Raw genomic sequence first — 19,103 nt, forward strand, 5'->3', positions numbered from 1 at the left:
CCAAGGAAAGGCTGGGAGGGAGAAGAGGCTAAAAAATGGCTCCATCAAGACACCCCTCAAAAAAACAAAACACCCGATCAGCGAGTGGGGGGAAGAATGGGGGGGGGGGGGCTTCCCAGCTAGGAGATCCCTCCCCCTCCGAAAATAATCTCTGCAGCCCAGGAAGAGAGACAGATGAGGAAGTGTCCCATGCTGGGAATGAAACAGACACGCCATCCTGGGGGGGGGGGTGTGTGTGGAAGCCCCCCCCCCGTAAAAGCACCACAGGCAGGAAAGGCGAAGCCCACTATTGGGAGGGAGGGAGAGGGGCACATGCTGCTCACGGGGCAGCCCCCCACTCTGGGACTCTTTCCCCCCTTCCCAACTCCATCCCTTCCCTGCCTTTCCTGTCAGAAAACCAGTTTATACTGGGCTCTCAGAACCATTTGACCCCATTTCCCACCCCAGAGCAGGGCCAATCAGAAGCCTCTCCATTTGAGAGCTGGCCAATCCCCTTTCAGATTCCCCTGGGCCTCGTCCTCTCCTTTGCCAGGTTTCCTGAGGGAGTTTCCCCCCTGAGCTTCCCTCTTGGCTGCTACCCCTCCCAGCTTCTCCTTCATTTCTCCTTCTCTTAATGTTCCTCCCCACCCTCAATGTCTGGGGAAGGGAAGAGTTTGGGGGCAGCTGCAACCCCCCCCATGATCAAGCAGGAACCCACGGAGGCGACAGGGCCAGGAGGTGGCGTTTCCCGCTCTTTTCCGAAAAAGGCGGGAACGCCATTTTGTTTCATCTGGAGGCCCCAGCCGCTCGCAGAGACGTCATGTCTCCCTGTGGACCTCGGGGGTCCCACGCTCTCAGCTGAAGGAGGGCGGCAGTTTCGGGGGCCAGCGCTCATGGGGCGTCCTCAGCCGCCTTCCTGCCATGATGGCTTTGCCTCCACAGAGCAGCCTTGCTCCTCGCCAGACGTCAGGAGTCCCAGGAGCCCTTTCTGAACGCCCCTCGCTTGTTCTTCCCCCTCAGGCAGTAGTTCAACAGGAGAAGTCACTTCCACTCCAGATCCCTGTTAAGTCTCAGGGGGGCACTGGAGCCCAGTGGGAGAATCAGGGGAACTGGATCAACTGGGGTCCTCCCAGTCCAGCCCAGACAAGAAAGAGAGGGAGCTCTCAGAAGAGGAAGACATTGCGGAGAAGAACCAGACTTGGCTGCTCCCTGCTGCGGGTCTCCTGCCTTTCTTCCAAGGGGGCTGCCATGGCCAGAGAAAGAGGCAGGCCCCCCACCCTGGGGGGCAGCCAGAGCTCTTCCTCTTGTCTTGGCTAAGCCTGCCTCAGTTTCCTTCCCCAGGGCCTTGGAGGAACCTTGGGGTGTGGAATAAGGAACCCCAAAAGGAGCTTAGGTTCCTGGCCAATGGGGAATGGAACATTATATTGCATCTTTCCAGAGGAGTCCAGGCATTGCCTCCAACGTCCAGGGACTGATCCGCCCTGGCTTCCTCCTCCTCAGAGGTCCCTCCTGGAGAAGGGGTCCCAGGTCTCTATGGGGGAAAGGGAAGAAGCATCCCTGAGGCCTGCTTTTGCCTTTTACACCCCGGCCACCTTCCCTCTGGTGTTTATGTGAGCTCTAGAGATGGGATCACATACAGATCCTCCCCTTTAGGGATTCCTGCTCCTTCCTTGCCCAGGGAAGCAGCCTCTCTGGCATGTAGGGGAGAGGGGGCACATTGATGTAAGGGGCACATTGATACACCAACAATATTTCAGTTTTGAGAAACGTGTCTATACATCTGTGAATACAACAGTTGTGACCACGCTGCCCACCAGTTAGCTGCTGGCATTTGACAAGAGTAGGTGTGTTTATAGTGCAGCCAAATGAAAAATTATGAGAAATGTAAAAGTGCCCCAACGCTGTTCTAAATCCTTAAAATTTAAAAAGACCAAATGTAAGTGTGACGTGGCAGCTAAAAATGCGGCAGCTATGTGACGCGGCAGCTAAAAAAGCCAATGCAATTCTGGGCTGCATCAATAGGACTATAGCATCTAGATCAAGGGAAGTAATAGTGCCACTGTATTCTGTCACCGATGGAAGCGGAAGCTCTGAAAAGGCTCAATATGGAGGCCAAATGGCCGAAATATTGGGAAATTTTGGAACAAGAAGGAGACAAATTGAAATTGCAGAGTTTCGAGAAATTAAAAAACAAAGTGAGAGATTGGCTTCATTATTATCAGATAATGGAGGCATATAATTTGGATAAGAAAATTGGCTTCCAGGTGGAAAAATCAAAATTAGAAACAGAACTCTTAGAACCCAAAACTAAGAATTTGTCAAGAATGTATAACTTGCTGTTGAAATGGAATACTCAGGATGAAACGGTGAAATCTGCTATGATTAAATGGGCACAAGATGTTGGACATAACATAATGATGGCTGACTGGGAACAGTTATGGACCACAGGTATGAAGTTTACGGCATGTAATGCCCTAAGAGAGAATATTATGAAAATGATATACAGGTGGTACATGACCCCAGTCAAGCTTGCAAAGATCTATCATTTGCCCGATAATAAATGCTGGAAATGTAAAGAAACTGAAGGTACATTCTTTCACCTTTGGTGGACGTGCCCAAGGATTAAGGCTTTCTGGGAAATGATATATAATGAACTGAAAAGGGTATTCAAATATACTTTCTTGAAGAAACCAGAGGCCTTTCTTCTGGGCATTGTCGACCAATTGGTGCCAAAGAAGGACAGAATTTTTTTTATGTATGCTACAACAGCAGCAAGAATACTCATTGCAAAGTATTGGAAGACACAAGACCTACCCACTTTGGAAGAATGGCAGATGAAGGTGATGGACTACATGGAATTGGCAGAAATGACTGGCAGAATCCGAGACCAGGGAGAAGAGTCGGTGGAAGAAGATTGGAAGAAATTTAAAGACTATCTACAGAAATATTGTAAAATTAATGTTAGTATGATGTTGGATAGAAATTAAGTGGTTTCCAGCTGTTATGCTTTAAGAGAATATGAAAAAGGGTTATAAATGGGTAAAAATCTAATGGTAAGGATTTGCTGAGCCAACAAATTGAAGTGGAATACAAAAAAGGGAGGTATGAGGAGGTCCGGGAAACAAGCTAAAGGAAAATAAGTAATGGAAAATCTGTGTGTTTTTAACTGTTTTTATTTTGTATTTTTCTTTTTTTTTCATTGTTAATGTAATATTTTAAAAAATCTTAATAAATATATAAAAAAAATAGTGCCACTGTATTCTGCTCTGGTCAGACCTCACCTGGAATACTGTGTCCTGTTCTGGGCACCACAGTTCAAGAATGACACTGACAAACTGGAACGTGTCCAGAGGAGGGCAACCAAAATGGTCAAAGGCCTGGAAACGATGCCGTATGAGGAACGGCTAAGGGAGCTGGGCATGTTTAGCCTGGAGAAGAGGAGGTTAAGGGGTGATATGATAGCCATGTTCAAATATATAAAAGGATGTCACATAGAGGAGAGAGAAAGGTTGTTTTCTGCTGCTCCAGAGAAGCGGACACGGAGCAATGGATCCAAACTACAAGAAAGAAAATTCCACCTAAACATTAGGAAGAACTTCCTGACAGTAAGAGCTGTTTGACAGTGGAATTTGCTGCCAAGGAGTGTGGTGGAGTCTCCTTCTTTGGAGGTCTTTAAGCAGAGGCTTGACAACCATATGTCAGGAGTGCTCTGATGGTGTTTCCTGCTTGGCAGGGGGTTGGACTCGATGGCCCTTGTGGTCTCTTCCAACTCTATGATTCTATGATTCTAAGTTATTCCACTCAGTAATCAGGATTACACGTGATTTTTAAATAAATTCAGTGGTTTTATTAATAAATGTTAATTTTTTGAAAATATCTGTTTCGGGCACTTTGATACACTAAGACATGGGGCACATTGATACGTATAGAAGTGACCTGCTAATGTACAATTTTTGATGTTCCCAATCCTGAAAATATAAATGTTGGAGATTTCCTACTCATTAAAATTGGAAAGAAAAATGTTGTTTACTACAAGAGCCACTGTGGTGTACTGGTTAAGAGCGATAGACTCGTAATCTGGGGAACCGGGTTCGTGTCTCCGCTCTTCCACATGCAGCAGCTTGGTGACCTTGGGCTAGTCACACTTCTCTGAAATCTCTCAGCCTCACTCACCTCACAGAGTGTTGTGGGGGAGGAAGGGAAGGGAGAATGTTAGCCGCTTTGAGACTCCTTCGGGTAATGATAAAGTGGGATATCAAATCCACTCTTCTTCTACGTGGCCAAAATAATTTTAAATATAATACGGCCGATTTTCAAGTGTCATATCTCAGGGAAAAACCAGGATCTTGTATGTTGTTTTGCAGTTGCCAAAACCAAATTTATCAAAGGGCTCATCTTCCTGGTAATTAGAGTTGTTTGACAGTGGACTGGTCTCCCTCTGGAGTTTGTGGTCTCTCCTTCACTGGCGATTTTTGAGAAGAGGGTGGATGGCCATCTCTCATGGATGCTTGAAATGAGATTCCTGTGTTGCAGAGGGATGACCGCAGGGTACTTGCAACTCTTGTAGGGACGCGGGTGGCCCTGTGGTCTAAACCACTGAGCCTCTTGGGCTTGCTGATCGGAAGGTCGGCGGTTCAAATCCCCACGATGGGGTGAGCTCCCATTGCTCTGTCCCAGCTCCTGCCAACCTAGCCGTTCGAAAGCACACCAGTGCAAGTAGATAAATAGGTACCACAGCAGTGGGAAGGTAAACGGTGTTTCTGTGCGCTCTGGCACTCGTCACGGTCCTCCGTGTGCCAGTAGCGGTTTATGTTGGGTTTGGAACTTAACTGGTTAAGTTGTTCCCATGATGCCTCAGCATTCTGACGTCAGCTTTCGAAGCTGGGAGGAGCTGGGAGGAGTTACGTTCTGTTCCCCTCTGGTTCTCTGAGGGAAGAGGTCGCAGTTTAGTCATGGCTGCGGTGAGCCCAGGAGATTCCTGGGGAATGTCGGAATAAAGAACTGTAAATAGACAAACCGGGCTCTGTGTGTTTGTCTGAAGCTAAGTGAAGCTACGTGACAGTTTTCGCTGCTGTGTTCAACTCTGCTGAGGCGTGACTGGAGAGCTACTGGAGACGGAGCTGAGTGGCGCAGCTGGGAGGAAGCGCGCCGGGCATAAAGAGCTAATTGTGGACCGTAAATCAATTAGCGGGGTCACGCCAATAAATCAATTCCACAGGTTATGGACCCTTAATCACCGATCGTAAAAACTGTCACTGGAGGCTGCCGGAATGCGTTTGAAGTCTGCAGTCTGAAGCAGAGACGCTGGCAGGAGTTTTTGCCTGTTGCTAGGAGGCAAAGGAGTAGCTGCGGAGCTAAGAGAGCAGCTGGAAAATCGTTTCCCCACGGATGGGTGCCGGAGGAGCTTGTAATCTGTGAGTACAGCTTGGGGCCCCTTGGGAGAACGGAAGACAATGGCAGGCAGCCAGGTCTTGGAGGACATTGCGTTTCAAACAGCTCACTCTAAGAAGTTGGGCAAGGGCGTAAAGTCAGCAAGGGCTGCCTGGGATGTGCTGTGAAGCTTCAGCAGGAGGCCAGAGCCCTGGAGAAAGTATTGAGAAAAGCCTAGAGATGGCTGCAGCCCCTGTTCCTGATGTTTTAGCCTCAAGGAGTGCTAGTGAGCAGATCGGGGGGGCGAAGGATTCCAAAGGCAAGTGTAAAGGCTTGTCCACTGTGCGTGCTGGAGTGGAATGTCAACAAAGCAGGTTCCCAGAAAGCCGCAGTGGGAGCCAGGCCAGAGGGGGCGGAGCTGGCAAGGAGTGCTTTTCCGGAAGAAGGAGAAGGAGGCCGGCTGGGAGGAGCCCCGGGCAGTGTTTTTCCACTGGAGTTCGTCGTTGCTGCCCATGGAGAGCGGAGACAGCTGGGCAGGAAGGTCCCAAGGTCAACCAGCTGAGTTCTCATGGGAATCAGTCTCGGAGAGGAGGCCAGCGTGGGAACGCAAGGGAAAGACGTGGCTCAGACACTGGGGAGGGTTGTTTTCTTATCACTGCTTCTATGGCAACTGTGAAGAACAACTCCAGCCAGGACACGGTGACACGCTGGGTTTTGAATACTGCTGTTGGTCGTCACCTGCTAAGCGAGCCTGCTGGCGAAATGCGGAACTGCAGGGCTGTTTCAACAGGACACAACTGTGATGTTAGCAGACGGAATGAGAAAGTCGGTTTCTGCTGTGGCTAACATGTCTTTTTCTCCTTTACAGGAGGAGCTAGAGGTCTACGTTGTGCCGGGACTGAATTGTTGTTTGTTATCCATTTTCAGAGGGGGGAAACAAGTGGCCAACGTGAAAAGGGGGCAGAACAATCTCTTTGTTCTGGAGTCACCTCTGGAGGGTGGTGGGAATGCTGGAAAAGCACAGGCGCAGTGTGCTAAGGTTCCCAGTCATGTGCAAAAGCTGCACAGGTGCACAAAAGGGTACAAACTCCGGAAATGTGGGAGGTCCCTAGGGTGCAGGGCATGCAAGGGTGCACAGGTACATGGTTTTCCCGGGTTTGGGAGGGTAGCCAAAGAGCCCTTTGAGCTCTTTGAGGCAGGTGGTCCAAAGGTTCAGGAAATGATCTTCTGTGGATATGATCCTGCAACCAATGGGTGGAAGTTTGCATACCCAGAGGGTGATCAAACCAAGCTGCTGGTCAGTAAGCAGGCTGAGTTCTGTGAACAGGATGGGTGTTCAAGACTCAGGGATGGTCCTGATTTTCTCTCAGAATGTCTGTCTGATTCTGAGGAGGAAAGGGAGCCAGAGGCTGATCCCGGTGATAGGGACCAGGTCCAGGATCAGGGTTCAGAACCCGGTGATGGGGACCAGGTCCAAGATCAGGGTTCAGGGCAGGTCTGGGCATCTCCAAAGGTTGTGAAAGGAGTGTCCAGGTGTGAGGCTTCATCTCCGGTTAGCGTAATGGAGAAAGCTCACAAACAGGGTGTCAAGTCAGAGGGGGAAGAGTCTGACGGAGAAGACACAACTGCTGGCCCAAATGGGTCAGTAGGGTATCAGGTCACAAGTGCGTGGAAAAGTGTCGCACAGTGTGATTCTGGGAGTGTTGAAGGGGTTCAACAGGTGCCTGGGAAAGATGCCGGGAAGGGGCACAAGGCAAAGGGGAAGGTGTTGAACTAAAAAAGGTCTTGTCAGAATGGTTCGGCAAGAGGGGGTGTTGGGTTTGGAACTTAACTGGTTAAGTTGTTCCCATGATGCCTCAGCATTCTGACGTCAGCTTTCGAAGCTGGGAGGAGCTGGGAGGAGTTACGTTCTGTTCCCCTCTGGTTCTCTGAGGGAAGAGGTCGCAGTTTAGTCATGGCTGCGGTGAGCCCAGGAGATTCCTGGGGAATGTCGGAATAAAGAACTGTAAATAGACAAACCGGGCTCTGTGTGTTTGTCTGAAGCTAAGTGAAGCTACGTGACAGTTTTCGCTGCTGTGTTCAACTCTGCTGAGGCGTGACTGGAGAGCTACTGGAGACGGAGCTGAGTGGCGCAGCTGGGAGGAAGCGCGCCGGGCATAAAGAACTAATTGTGGACCGTAAATCAATTAGCGGGGTCACGCCAATAAATCAATTCCACAGTTTAGTCATGCTGTCCACATGACTCGGAAAGCTGTCTGTGGACAAACGACAGCTCCCTCAGCCTGAAAGCGAGATGAGCGCTGTAACACAGTCTCCTTTGACTTAAACGTCCAGAGGTCCTTTACCTTTTATTTTACTTGCAACTCTACAATTCTACTGCAAGAAGATCAAACCTCTCCATTCTGAAGGAAATCAGCCCTGAGTGTTCATTGGAAGGTTAGATCGTGAAGCTGAGGCTCCAGTACTTGGGCCACCTCATGAGAAGAGAAGACTGCCTGGAAAAGACCCTGATGTTGGGAAAGATTGCAGGCACAAGGAGAAGGGGACGACAGAGGATGAGATGGTTGGACAGTGTTCTCAAAGCTACAAACATGAGTTTGAGCAAACTGCGGGAGGCAGTGGAAGACAGGAGTGCCTGGCGTGCTCTGGTCCATGGGGTCACAAAGAGTCGGACACGACTAAACAACAACAACGCTTGATGTTTTATCATGTTTTCAATATTCTGTTGGGAGCTGCCCAGCGTATCTGTGGAACACCAGCCAGATGGGGAGGGTACAAGTAATAAATTATTATTATTTTTTAAAAAATTCTTCCAGTACCACCTTAAACACCAACTAAGTTTATTCATGCATGGTATCTGAAGTAGTGTACATGCACACGAAAGCTCATACCAATAGCAAACTTTTTTATTTTGTTTCGATTATGGCAGATCAACATGGCTACCTACCTATATCTGTTGTTATTGTTGTTTCTTCTTTAAACATTGCAAGCACTGTTAGAGTTTCTCCCCTGTATGAATTCTTTGATGGGAAGTAAGACTATCCCTCCGACTGAAGCTCTTTCTACATTCCAAGCATTGAAAGGGTTTCTCCCCTGTATGAATTCTTCGATGAGAAGCAAGTTTTCCCCCCTCACGAAAGCTCTTTCCACATTCCAAGCATTGATAGGGTTTCTCACCTGTATGAATTCTTCGATGAGAAGCGAGTTTCCCCCCCTCACGAAAGCTCTTTCCACATTCCAAACATTGATAGGGTTTTTCACCTGTATGAATTCTTCGATGAGAAGCGAGTTTTCCCCCCTCACGAAAGCTCTTTCCACATTCCTGGCACTGATAGGGTTTCTCACCTGTATGAATTCTTTGATGGGAAGTGAGAGAGTTGCTCCGACTAAAGCTCTTTCCACATTCGAAGCATTTATATGGTTTCTGACCTGTATGAATTCTTTGATGGGAAGTGAGATTGGCCCTCTGAGTGAAGCTCTTTCCACACTCATAGCACTGAAAAGGTTTTTCCCCTGTATGAATTCTTTGATGGGAAGTGAGGCTTCTCCTCCCACTGAAGCACTTTCCGCATTGCAAACACTGATAGGGTGTCTCCCCTGTATGAATTCTTCGATGGGAAGTGAGTTTTCCACTCTCACTAAAGCTCTTTCCACATTCCAAGCACTGATAGGGTTTTTCCCCTGTATGAAATCTTTGATGGGTTGTCAGAATCCTACTATGGCTGAAGGTCTTTCCACATTCCAAGCACTGGTATGGTTTCTCCCCTGTATGAATTCTTTGATGGAACGTGAGAGAGACTCTGTGACTGAATTTCTTTCCGCATTCCAAGCACTGGTATGGTTTCTCCCCTGTATGAATTCTTTGATGGGAAGTGAGAGATATGTTGTGACTGAAGCTCTTTCCACATTCCAAGCACTGATATGGTTTCTCCCCTGTATGAATTCTGTGATGGGAAGTGAGCTGTGAGCTCAGTCTGAATTTCTTTCCGCATTCCAAGCACTGATAGGGTTTCTCCCCTGTATGAATTCTGTGATGGGAAGTGAGCTGTGAGCTCAGTCTGAATTTCTTTCCGCATTCCAAGCACTGGTATGGTTTCTCCCCTGTATGAATTCTGTGATGGGAAGTGAGAGTATCCTTCCGACTGAAGCTCTTTCCACATTCCAAGCATTGATAGGGTTTCTGATCTGTATGAGTTTTTTGATGCATCAGGAGATGGGCCCTTTGGGTGAAGCTCTTTCTACATTCCAAGCATTGATACGGTTTCTCCCCTGTATGAATTCTTCGATGGGAAGTGAGAGCATCCTTCCGACTGAAGCTCTTTCCACATTCCAAGCACTGATGCAATTTCTCACCACTGTGAGTTCTTTCGTGTGAAGTAAGGCTATGCCTCCAAATGAAGCTGTGTCCTTGATGGGAGGTGTACTGGGAGGTCTGACGGATGTTCTCTCCATACCCTGAATATTGATTTGGCTCCTCCGCTATGTGGATTCTGTTGTGGTCCCCTTTGTTCTTCCCCTCCAATTCATCACCATCTGCAATGAAGAGAGAAGCTAATTAGAGCCTCAGGAAGAAATGAAGCACCAGATTAATGAACAATGTTAATGAATTAAAAAATTCCTTCCAGTAGCACCTTAGAGACCAATTAAGTTTGTTATTAGTATGAGCTTTCGTGTGCATGCACACTTCTTCAGACACACTGAAACAGAAGTCACCAGAGCCTTATATATGGTGAGAGGGTGGGGAGAGGTATTTCTCAGAAGGGTGGTGGGAATGGGTGATTGGCTGATAGGTGTGGTAAACCTGTTGATGACTCCAGTTACAGATAGGTAGCCGTGTTGGTCTGCCATAGTCAAAATAAGAAAAATCCTTCCAGTAGCACCTTTAAGACCAACTAAGTTAGTTCTTGGTATGAGCTTTCGTGTGCAAGCACACTTCTTCAGATACACTGAAACAGAAGTTGCCAGATCCTTCTATATAGTGAGAAGGTGGGGAGGGGTATTACTCAGAAGGGTGGTGGGAATGGGAGATTGGCAGATAGCTGAGATGAGCCTGCTGACGACTCTTAACGACTGTAATAGGTCTTACAGGAAAAGGCAAGGGGTGAGAAGGTGAGAAATGGCTTAGTCATGTATAATGGGATAAGAATCCAATGTCTTTGTTCAAACCAGGTCTCTCCATGGTTTTAAGTTTGGTAATGAGTTGCAATTCAGCAGCTTCTCTTTCCAGTCTATTTCTGAAATTCCTTTGTAGTAAAACAGCTACTTTGAGATCTTGTATAGAATGTCCTGGGAGATTGAAGTGTTCTCCTACTGGTTTCTCTGTTTTGTGATTCTTGATGTCAGATTTATGTCCATTTATTCTTTGGCGTAAGGTTTGGCCTGTTTGTCCAATATAGAGAGCTGAAGGACACTGTTGGCATTTGATGCCATACACAATGTTAGATGATGAGCAATTGAATAGTCCCGAGATGGTATGTGTGATGTTGTTGGGGCCAGTAATGGTGTTGTCCGGGTGTATGTGGCAGCAAAGTTGGCATCTGGGTTTATTGCAGGCTCTGGTGCCAGTGTCCGTGTTAAGTCTGGTTGTAGTATTATTGTGGGTTAGGAGTTGTTTAAGATTGGGTGGCTGTCTGTAGGCAATGAAAGGTCTTCCTCCCAGAGCTTGAGAAAGAGAACTGTCATTGTCCAGGAGAGGTTGTAGATCTCTGATGATGCGTTGTACTGTTTTAACTTGGGAGCTGTATGTGATGACTAGAGGTGTTCTGTTATTTTCTTTTTTGGGTCTGTCTTGCAGCAAGTTCTCTCTGGGTATAAGTCTGGCTCTGTTGATCTGTTGTCTAACTTCATCTGCTGGGTATTTTAGTTCTGAAAAGGTTTGCTGTAGATCTCTTAGGTGAGAGTCTCTGTCTGTAGAATTGGAACAGATGCGGCTGTAACGTAGTGCCTGGCTATATACAATGTACTGTTTGGTATGTTTGGGATGGTAGCTAGAGGCATGTAGATATGTTTGTCGGTCAGTTGGTTTACGGTATAAGGTGGTGTCTATGCGCCCATCCTGTATTTTTATAGTAGTGTCCAAAAAATGTATTTCTTGCATAGATTGATTCATTGTAAGGTTGATTGTGGGGTGAAAATCATTAAATTTCTGGTGAAAGGTGTCCAGGGTCTGTTGACCATGTGTCCAGATGATAAAAATATCGTCAATGTATCGCAGGTACAAGAGAGGTTTGCTCATCATCTAACATTGTGTATGGCATCAAATGCCAACAGTGTCCTTCAGCTCTCTATATTGGACAAACAGGCCAAACCTTACGCCAAAGAATAAATGGACATAAATCTGACATCAAGAATCACAAAACAGAGAAACCAGTAGGAGAACACTTCAATCTCCCAGGACATTCTATACAAGATCTCAAAGTAGCTGTTTTACTACAAAGGAATTTCAGAAATAGACTGGAAAGAGAAGCTGCTGAATTGCAACTCATTACCAAACTTAAAACCATGGAGAGACCTGGTTTGAACAAAGACATTGGATTCTTATCCCATTATACATGACTAAGCCATTTCTCACCTTCTCACCCCTTGCCTTTTCCTGTAAGACCTATTACAGTCGTTAAGAGTCGTCAGCAGGCTCATCTCAGCTATCTGCCAATCTCCCATTCCCACCACCCTTCTGAGTAATACCCCTCCCCACCTTCTCACTATATAGAAGGATCTGGCAACTTCTGTTTCAGTGTATCTGAAGAAGTGTGCTTGCACACGAAAGCTCATACCAAGAACTAACTTAGTTGGTCTTAAAGGTGCTACTGGAAGGATTTTTCTTATTTTGACTGTTGATGACTGTTAATGACTGCAATTGGTCTTACAGGAAAAAGCAAGGGGTGAGATGGCTAAAAATAGCTACATATACCATGTATAATGAGATAAGAATCCAATGTCTCTATTCAGACCAGGTCTCTCCAGGGTTTTAAGTTTGGTAATAAGTTGCAATTCAGCAACTTCTCTTTCCAGTCTATTTCTGAAATTCTTTTGTAACAAGACAGCTACTTTGAGATCTTGCATAGAATGTCCTGGGAGATTGAAGTGTTCTCCTACTAGTTTCTCTACATTGTGATTCCTGATATCAGATTTATGTCCATTTATCCTTTGGCGTTGGGTTTGGCCTGTTTGTCCAATACAGAGAGCTGAAGGGCACTGTTGGCATTTGATGGCATACACAATGTTAGAAGAAGAGCAATTAAATAGTCCTGAGATGGTATGTATCACAGGCACAAGAGAGATTTAAGTGGATAGGAGTTTAGGAAATGTTGTTAGAAATTTGCCATGAAGATGTTGGCATACTGTGGGGCCATGCGGGGGCCCATTGCTGTGCCGCTGATCTGGAGGAACAGGTCACCACCAAATTTGAAGTTGCTGTGGGTAAGGACCAAATGGCAGAGTTTGGTAGCAAAGTCCGCTGTTATTTTATCTGAAATGGTGTTCCTTATAGCTTGTAAACCATCGTTGTGTGGGATGTTAGTATACATAGATTCCACATCCATAGTGGCTACTATAGTATTGTTAGGAAGATTATTCAAATCTGTGGTGTCACATACGTAGCTGGGATCACTGATGGCATATGGTTTCAGGACAGAGTCCATATAATCGGAAACACCCACAGTAATAGTGCCAATACCTGAGATGATGGGGCGTCCTGGATTTCCTGGTTTGTGTATTTTAGGTAGAAGATAGAAAGTTCCTGGTCGAGGTTCTGCTGGTGTGCTTGTGAGGATCTGTTCTTGGATGTGTGGAGGTAGTTCCTTAACAATCTTGTGCAGTACTTTGTTATATTCTTTTGTGGGGTCTGAGTCCAATTTTATGTAAAAGGCGGTATTAGAAAGTTGTCTGTGAGCCTCCTGGATGTAATCAGTTTTGTTCATGATGACGACGACAGCTCCACCCTTGTCCGCCTCTTTAGTTATAATGTCTGGGTTGTTCCTGAGATTATCTATGGCTCTCCTTTCAGCATGGTTTAGATTTTGTTGTAAGCGATGGTGTTTTCTGGTCACATCCGTTTGGATTCTGTGGCGGAAGCCCAGTGCAAAAATCCTGAGGATCCATGCGGCTCTGTGCTTTGTAACCACGTTTTTGCACCATTGTGGCCCCACGAAACAGTGATTTTTTTGGTTCAGGCTGTAGCCATGGACATGCTATGTAATCTGATGGTGAATTTGGGGTGACCCAATATAAAAATCCTGAGGATCCATAGACTTTTACCTCCCCCCTCCCAGGCAGCCTACTTTATCGCTAGCATCCCTTATCTCCCTCCTGACCCCTTACTGATCAGCTGCTTCCTTTCAACACTCCCTTCCCTCTTGTTTGCCTTAGTGTCTTTTCCTTAGCTGGAGCAGTTCTTTGCTCCTCCCTTTCTTCTAATTACTCTCCTCATTGCTTTAGTCTTCCTGTCTCCTTGCAAGTTTGCTGTCTTTACCTCCCTCCTCCTGGGCAGCCTTCTTTATTGCTAGCATCCATTATCTCGCTCCCGATCGCTTGCCGATCAGCGGCTTTGTTTCAACACCCACTTCCCTCTTTCAAAAAAAAGGGGGGGGGAAGCATGATCTGCGTTTTGCCCCTGGGCAATTCGGCTCCAAGGACCACGCATTCGCCCCATAAGACACACAGACATTTCCCCTTACTTTTTAGGAAGAAAAAACTGTGTCTTATGGAGCAAAAAATACAGTAATTAAAATACATTCTAGAATCAATTCAGAATGAAATTAATGGCAACCATTGGGTTAGAGTTCTATGAACATTACAGTAGGAGAGTAGGATTCTCCTCCTTTACTTCCTTAGGCAGAACTCTTTGGTCAGGATCCATTAACATCCATGCCTTGTCTGTGAAACCTACACGCCATCAGCAGTTGCCTCAATCTGATTGGTCTAAATTTAAATTTATACATAAATCACTTTCTTCAGTTTGAACCCCCTCCCGTGTTCATGAGGAGACCAACTCCGTATTGTTTCATTGGTAACAGAAGAGGAAAAGTGACTATAACTCACACTAAATCTAAACACAACAGCCACAAGAGCTCCTGACTAGGCATTCAGCTATGCAATGTTGAATGCTCTCTGTTCTCTCCTGTTTCCCCATTTTTTGTTCCAGTTTAAAACATTTCATGAACCCAGAACTCACACACTGACCGCTAATGATGAATCGTATGTTACAGATATTCCTGCAAATAGATTCTGCTAGTTTTGAGATACACAAATGACATGAGAAGACTCAGTCTACATCAGGGGTCGGCAAGCTTTACCTCGCCTGGGCTGGTTCACTCTCACGGAGATCGCTCTGTGGGCAGGATCAAGTGTGTACACACAGGACTCACCCTACGGACGGCTCGGTTTGGGGGCAGCTCAGTTAAATGACCCCTGTGAGCCGCTTGCGGCCCATGGGACATAGATTGCCGACCCGTGGTCTACATATTTGCATCATTTAGTGGTCCTATGATCCTTGTTTTTAAAAGCAAATAAAAGTTATTCCAAAAAGAAAAGAAAAAGGCAACACACGGAGGACGCAGGATCAGGATTCGGTTCCAGAGATGTGTGTGGATAAGCCTGATCCATGGACTATACGACTGTTTTCCTAGCTCAAAATGCCTGCAGATTACAAAGGCGCAGGCAGGCAGGCAGGTGGAGGAGCCCAATAAACTGCTTTCCTTCTCCATCTCCATCTGCCTGCCTGCCTGCCTCCCCCGACCCCCAAGCTGAGCAAGCCCTGATACCTCTCTGGCTCCCTCCATCCAGGTCCCCATTTTCACTCCCCTGGAACTTACCAGATCTCTCGGAGGTCCCTGGGAGGGAATGCTCTGAGGCTGTGAGGAGGGAAGCAGGAGACAACCTGACCAGGTCAACCGTCCATCTTCCCCCTTCCATCCTCGCTAGCTTTGCAGGATCCGTCTCTTTCATCCTTCCTGAGGAGTCAAGACGCCAAAACAAGCTGGAGGGTCCTGGGAGAGAGGAAGAAGCAAAGGGAGCCTCAGAGGCCCTGCAGGGATTCTCCTGCCCTAGATATTCTCCTGCCCCTGGAGAAGCACAAATGGGGCAGCCCCTTCTCAAGAGAAGCCCCATTTCTAAACATCTCCAGTGATTCCAATTTCTTCTGTATGCTCCTCACCCCACTTCGTAAGGCTGGCATGGTCTGCACAGTAGTGACCTCAGAGTAGATCCCATTGAACACAGTGGGGATAATTGACAGAACTTGGTACAAAAACCAGTCACCGTCCTGTCCCCAAGCCTGAAAACTGCAACCCCAGAGCATGGGCAGAAAATAGCAGAGTAGCTATTACATGTAGGTGCCCCCATGCTAGGTACTTTGTATGGAGAGCACCGTTGACACACTTTAGAAGCCTCTCATTGCAAGCCAGGCAGATGTTGTGGCCATATTTAATAATAATAATAATAATAATAATTTATTATTTATATCCCGCCTCTGTCAGGGGTTGCATGGGGACCAAATCTTTGGGGAAGATTTGAGGATACAATTTGCTGTTTTCCCCCCAGAGCTCCTGATGGAATTTACATGTAGTTTATTGGATCCTGAAGCCTGGACCACCATTCCTAAGTACTTATTGTTTAAGACTTGTTCTAGTTTATGGCCTTGGAGTTCCCAGCTTCTAAGCTTTGGTTATTCCCCGAAAGCGATAATTTAACTCACGGTGTTATATCTAGTGGACTGGATCTGGAGCACAAAGGGTCAAGTTTTGCTTGCATGAGGCCTTTGCTCCTTCTTCAGACTTATCAGTCAGGAACGTAAGAGGTCAAATCTGGAGAGTATTTCATTCTGGGCGTCTTGTGGCAGAGCACAGAAGGAGTGTAATAAATTCTTTTCAGTTCTGTCAATGAGGTCATTTTCCAGATTCCTCAAGTACAAGGACCCTGGGGTGTCCGAGTTATCGGGGCCTGGTAGGGACCCCAGGATCTCCTGCAATGCTTTTACAAAGTTTTGGTAGAAGAATATTCCCAGATAAAACAAGAGATACCCCCCCCACACACACACATTGATAGTTTTCCATTCAAGAAGAGTTGTGGGTGTGTTAAAATCTCAGACGCTGTAGCTGGCGCTATTGGGCTCCCTCAAAATTGCGGAGGTTTGTCCTGCAGAGATCTGTATGGAATTTCAAAACTGATCTGATGATCCAGCAGGGAGCCTTACCAGAGAGTCCAGGATCCCACACTTCACCCCCTTGACTTCCTCCTGCAGAGCTCTCTGGTCAGGATCCAGCAATGCCCAGTCCTTGTGTGTGAAACGAAAAGCTACGTCTTCAAAACACACTGGACCCTAAGAGAGAAAGGGAGAATGAAGATGATCTTCTACACATTGCTCTGTTCTTTTCTGCCTCTTAATAGCTGCGCTGTTTTAATTCTATTATTTTCCTGCATGCTTATTTCAACATTGTAATGGAACAATTTTAATGATGGGTATTAATCTTTGTGAGAGCTGGACCATAAAAAAGGCTGATTGCCGAAGAATTGATGCTTTTGAATTCTGGTGCTGGAGGAGACTCTTGAGAGTCCCATGGACTGCAAGAAGATCCAACCTATCCATTCTTAAGGAAATCAGCCCTGAGTGCTCATTGGAAGGACAGATCCTGAAGCTGAGGCTCCAATACTTTGGCCACCTCATGAGAAGAGAAGACTCCCTGGAAAAGACCCTGATGTTGGGAAAGTTGGAGGGCACAAGGAGAAGGGGACGGCAGAGGACGAGATGGTTGGACAGTGTTCTCAAAGCTACAAACATGAGTCTGACCAAACTGTGGGAGGCAGTGGAAGACAGGAGGGCCTGGCGTGCTCTGGTCCATGGGGTCACAAAGAGTCAGGCATGACTAAACAACAATTAATCTTTGTGTAAATGGGGGAATTCCACACTGTAATAATTTTATGATTATGATTATACGGCACTGATCTTCACATAATTCTTCAAAGTGTTCCCATTTTCCAGATGGAAGGACCTCCTCTCTCAGCATCTGGTGTGGTGGACTCCCCCCCCCCCCACCTCCTCAAGCCAACTTCAGGGGGCACCAGGAGGGGGAGGAGAGGGAAAGCCCCATTGTGCATTGTGAGGGGGGGAATGGTTGGTTAGTTGGCCTCCATCTGTCTTGGGAGACCATGGAAGAGAGTGCCTTTGGGAGTGAGATCCAGCTGTTGGAAGGTAACAGCGCCAGCCGTGGGTGTGGAGAGCGACAGGAGAGGGACATGTGTTGTTGCATCTGGGACAGAGGAAGTGGTCTGGTTTTGCTGCTGCAGATGCAGAAGGGCTTTTCTTCTCCCTGTGCTCAAAGCCCCCTCCCCAAAAATGAAGGCAGCATCTTTATCCTAAGGAAGAGCAGAGCTGCAGACCTCCTGAGAACTCGCCCCCTCCCTGGCTTGGCAAAGAGTACAAAGAGGACCCTCTGCTTTCTGACTTGGGGGTCTCCCCCCATCAGGAATGATCTGAATAGGGACCCCCATGCCCCCTCCCTGCACCCCTGGGACCCCTGAGGGGAAAGAGAGGAGACTCACCGAGGAAGATTTTGCAAAGGAGAGAAAACAAAGCAACCTCCTCTCTGCTTGCAGGAAGGGATGTGGGAGGGAAGGATTTTGGCATGGAGGACCTTGACCCCCCCCCTTCCGCTTCACTTCCCGCCGTCTATAGGAATCCAGCTTTGCTCCTTTTTACCCTTGCAAAGTCGAGGGCACCCCCTCCCTCCCCCTACCTGCTGTTTTCCTACTTCTGCGCCTGCGCTCACGGAACTGCCCCCCTCCCCCCTCTGTGCCAAAGACGGGGATGGCAATGAGGGGGGTTACCTTGGCTCTCCCCCTCCTCCAACATAGAGGCTCCTATCCCAAGGAAAGGCTGGGATGGAGAAGAGCCTAAGAAATGGCTCCATCAAGCCACCCCTCAAAAAACAAAACACCCTCCCGATCAGCGAGTGGGGGGAAGAATGGAGGGGGAGGGGCTTACCAGCCAGGAGATCCCCCCCCCCGAAAATAATCTCCCCCCCCCCCGCCAAGCGGACTTTCCTGCTTCTGCAGCCCAGGAAGAGAGACAGATGAGGAAGTGTCCCATCCTGGGGGGGGGGGGGGGAGGTGTGGAAGCCCCCCCCCCCGTAAAAGCACCACAGGCAGGAAAGGCGAAGCCCACTATTGGGGAGGGAGGGAGAGGGGCACATGCCGCTCAGGGGGCAGCCCCCCACTCTGGGACTCTTTCCCCCCTTCCCAACTCCATCCCTTCCCTGCCTTTCCTGTCAGAAAGCCAGTTTATACTGGGTCTCAGAACCATTTGACTCCATTTCTCACCCCAGAGCAGGACCAATCAGAAGCCTCTCCATTTGAGAGCTGACCAATCCCCTTTCAGATTCCCCTGGGCCTCGTCCTCTCCTTTGCCAGGTTTCCTGAGGGAGTTTTCCCCCTGAGTTTCCCTCTTGGCTGCTCCCCCTCCCAGCTTCTCCTTCATTTCTCCTTCTCTTAATGTTCCTCTCCACCCTCAATGTCTGGGGAAGGGAAGAGTTTGGGGGCAGCTGCATCCCCCACCTCATGGCCAAGCAGGCCAGGCAGGAACCCACGGAGGCAGCAGGGCCAGGAGATGGCATTTCCCGCCCTTTTCTGAAAAAGGCGGGAACGCCATTTTGTTTCTTCTGCATGCCCCAGCTGCTCGCAGAGACATCATGCCTCCCTGAGTACCTCGGGGGTCCCACGCTCTCGGGGGTCTCTCCTCCCAGCAAAGGAGGGGAGCAGCT

General features: G+C 47.7%; 1 protein-coding gene across 1 annotated transcript; it reads right to left on the minus strand.

Annotated features, from left to right (window-relative positions):
- Nucleotides 1-7,574: 7,574 nt before the first annotated feature.
- On the minus strand, nt 7,575-17,959 carry LOC308465972 (uncharacterized protein). The gene is made up of 3 exons (XM_080986482.1): nt 17,887-17,959; nt 15,162-15,335; nt 7,575-9,882 (listed from the first exon to the last, which is right to left on the minus strand). The coding sequence occupies exons 2-3, from the start codon at nt 15,292-15,294 to the stop codon at nt 8,345-8,347; spliced, it is 1,671 nt and encodes a 556-aa protein (XP_080842608.1). The 5' UTR covers nt 15,295-15,335; nt 17,887-17,959; the 3' UTR covers nt 7,575-8,344.
- Between the last annotated feature and the right edge of the window lie 1,144 nt (nt 17,960-19,103).

Source organism: Podarcis pityusensis, assembly GCF_964106645.2.
Source record: "Podarcis pityusensis genome assembly, chromosome: 2".
Classification (NCBI taxonomy): domain Eukaryota; kingdom Metazoa; phylum Chordata; class Lepidosauria; order Squamata; family Lacertidae; genus Podarcis; species Podarcis pityusensis.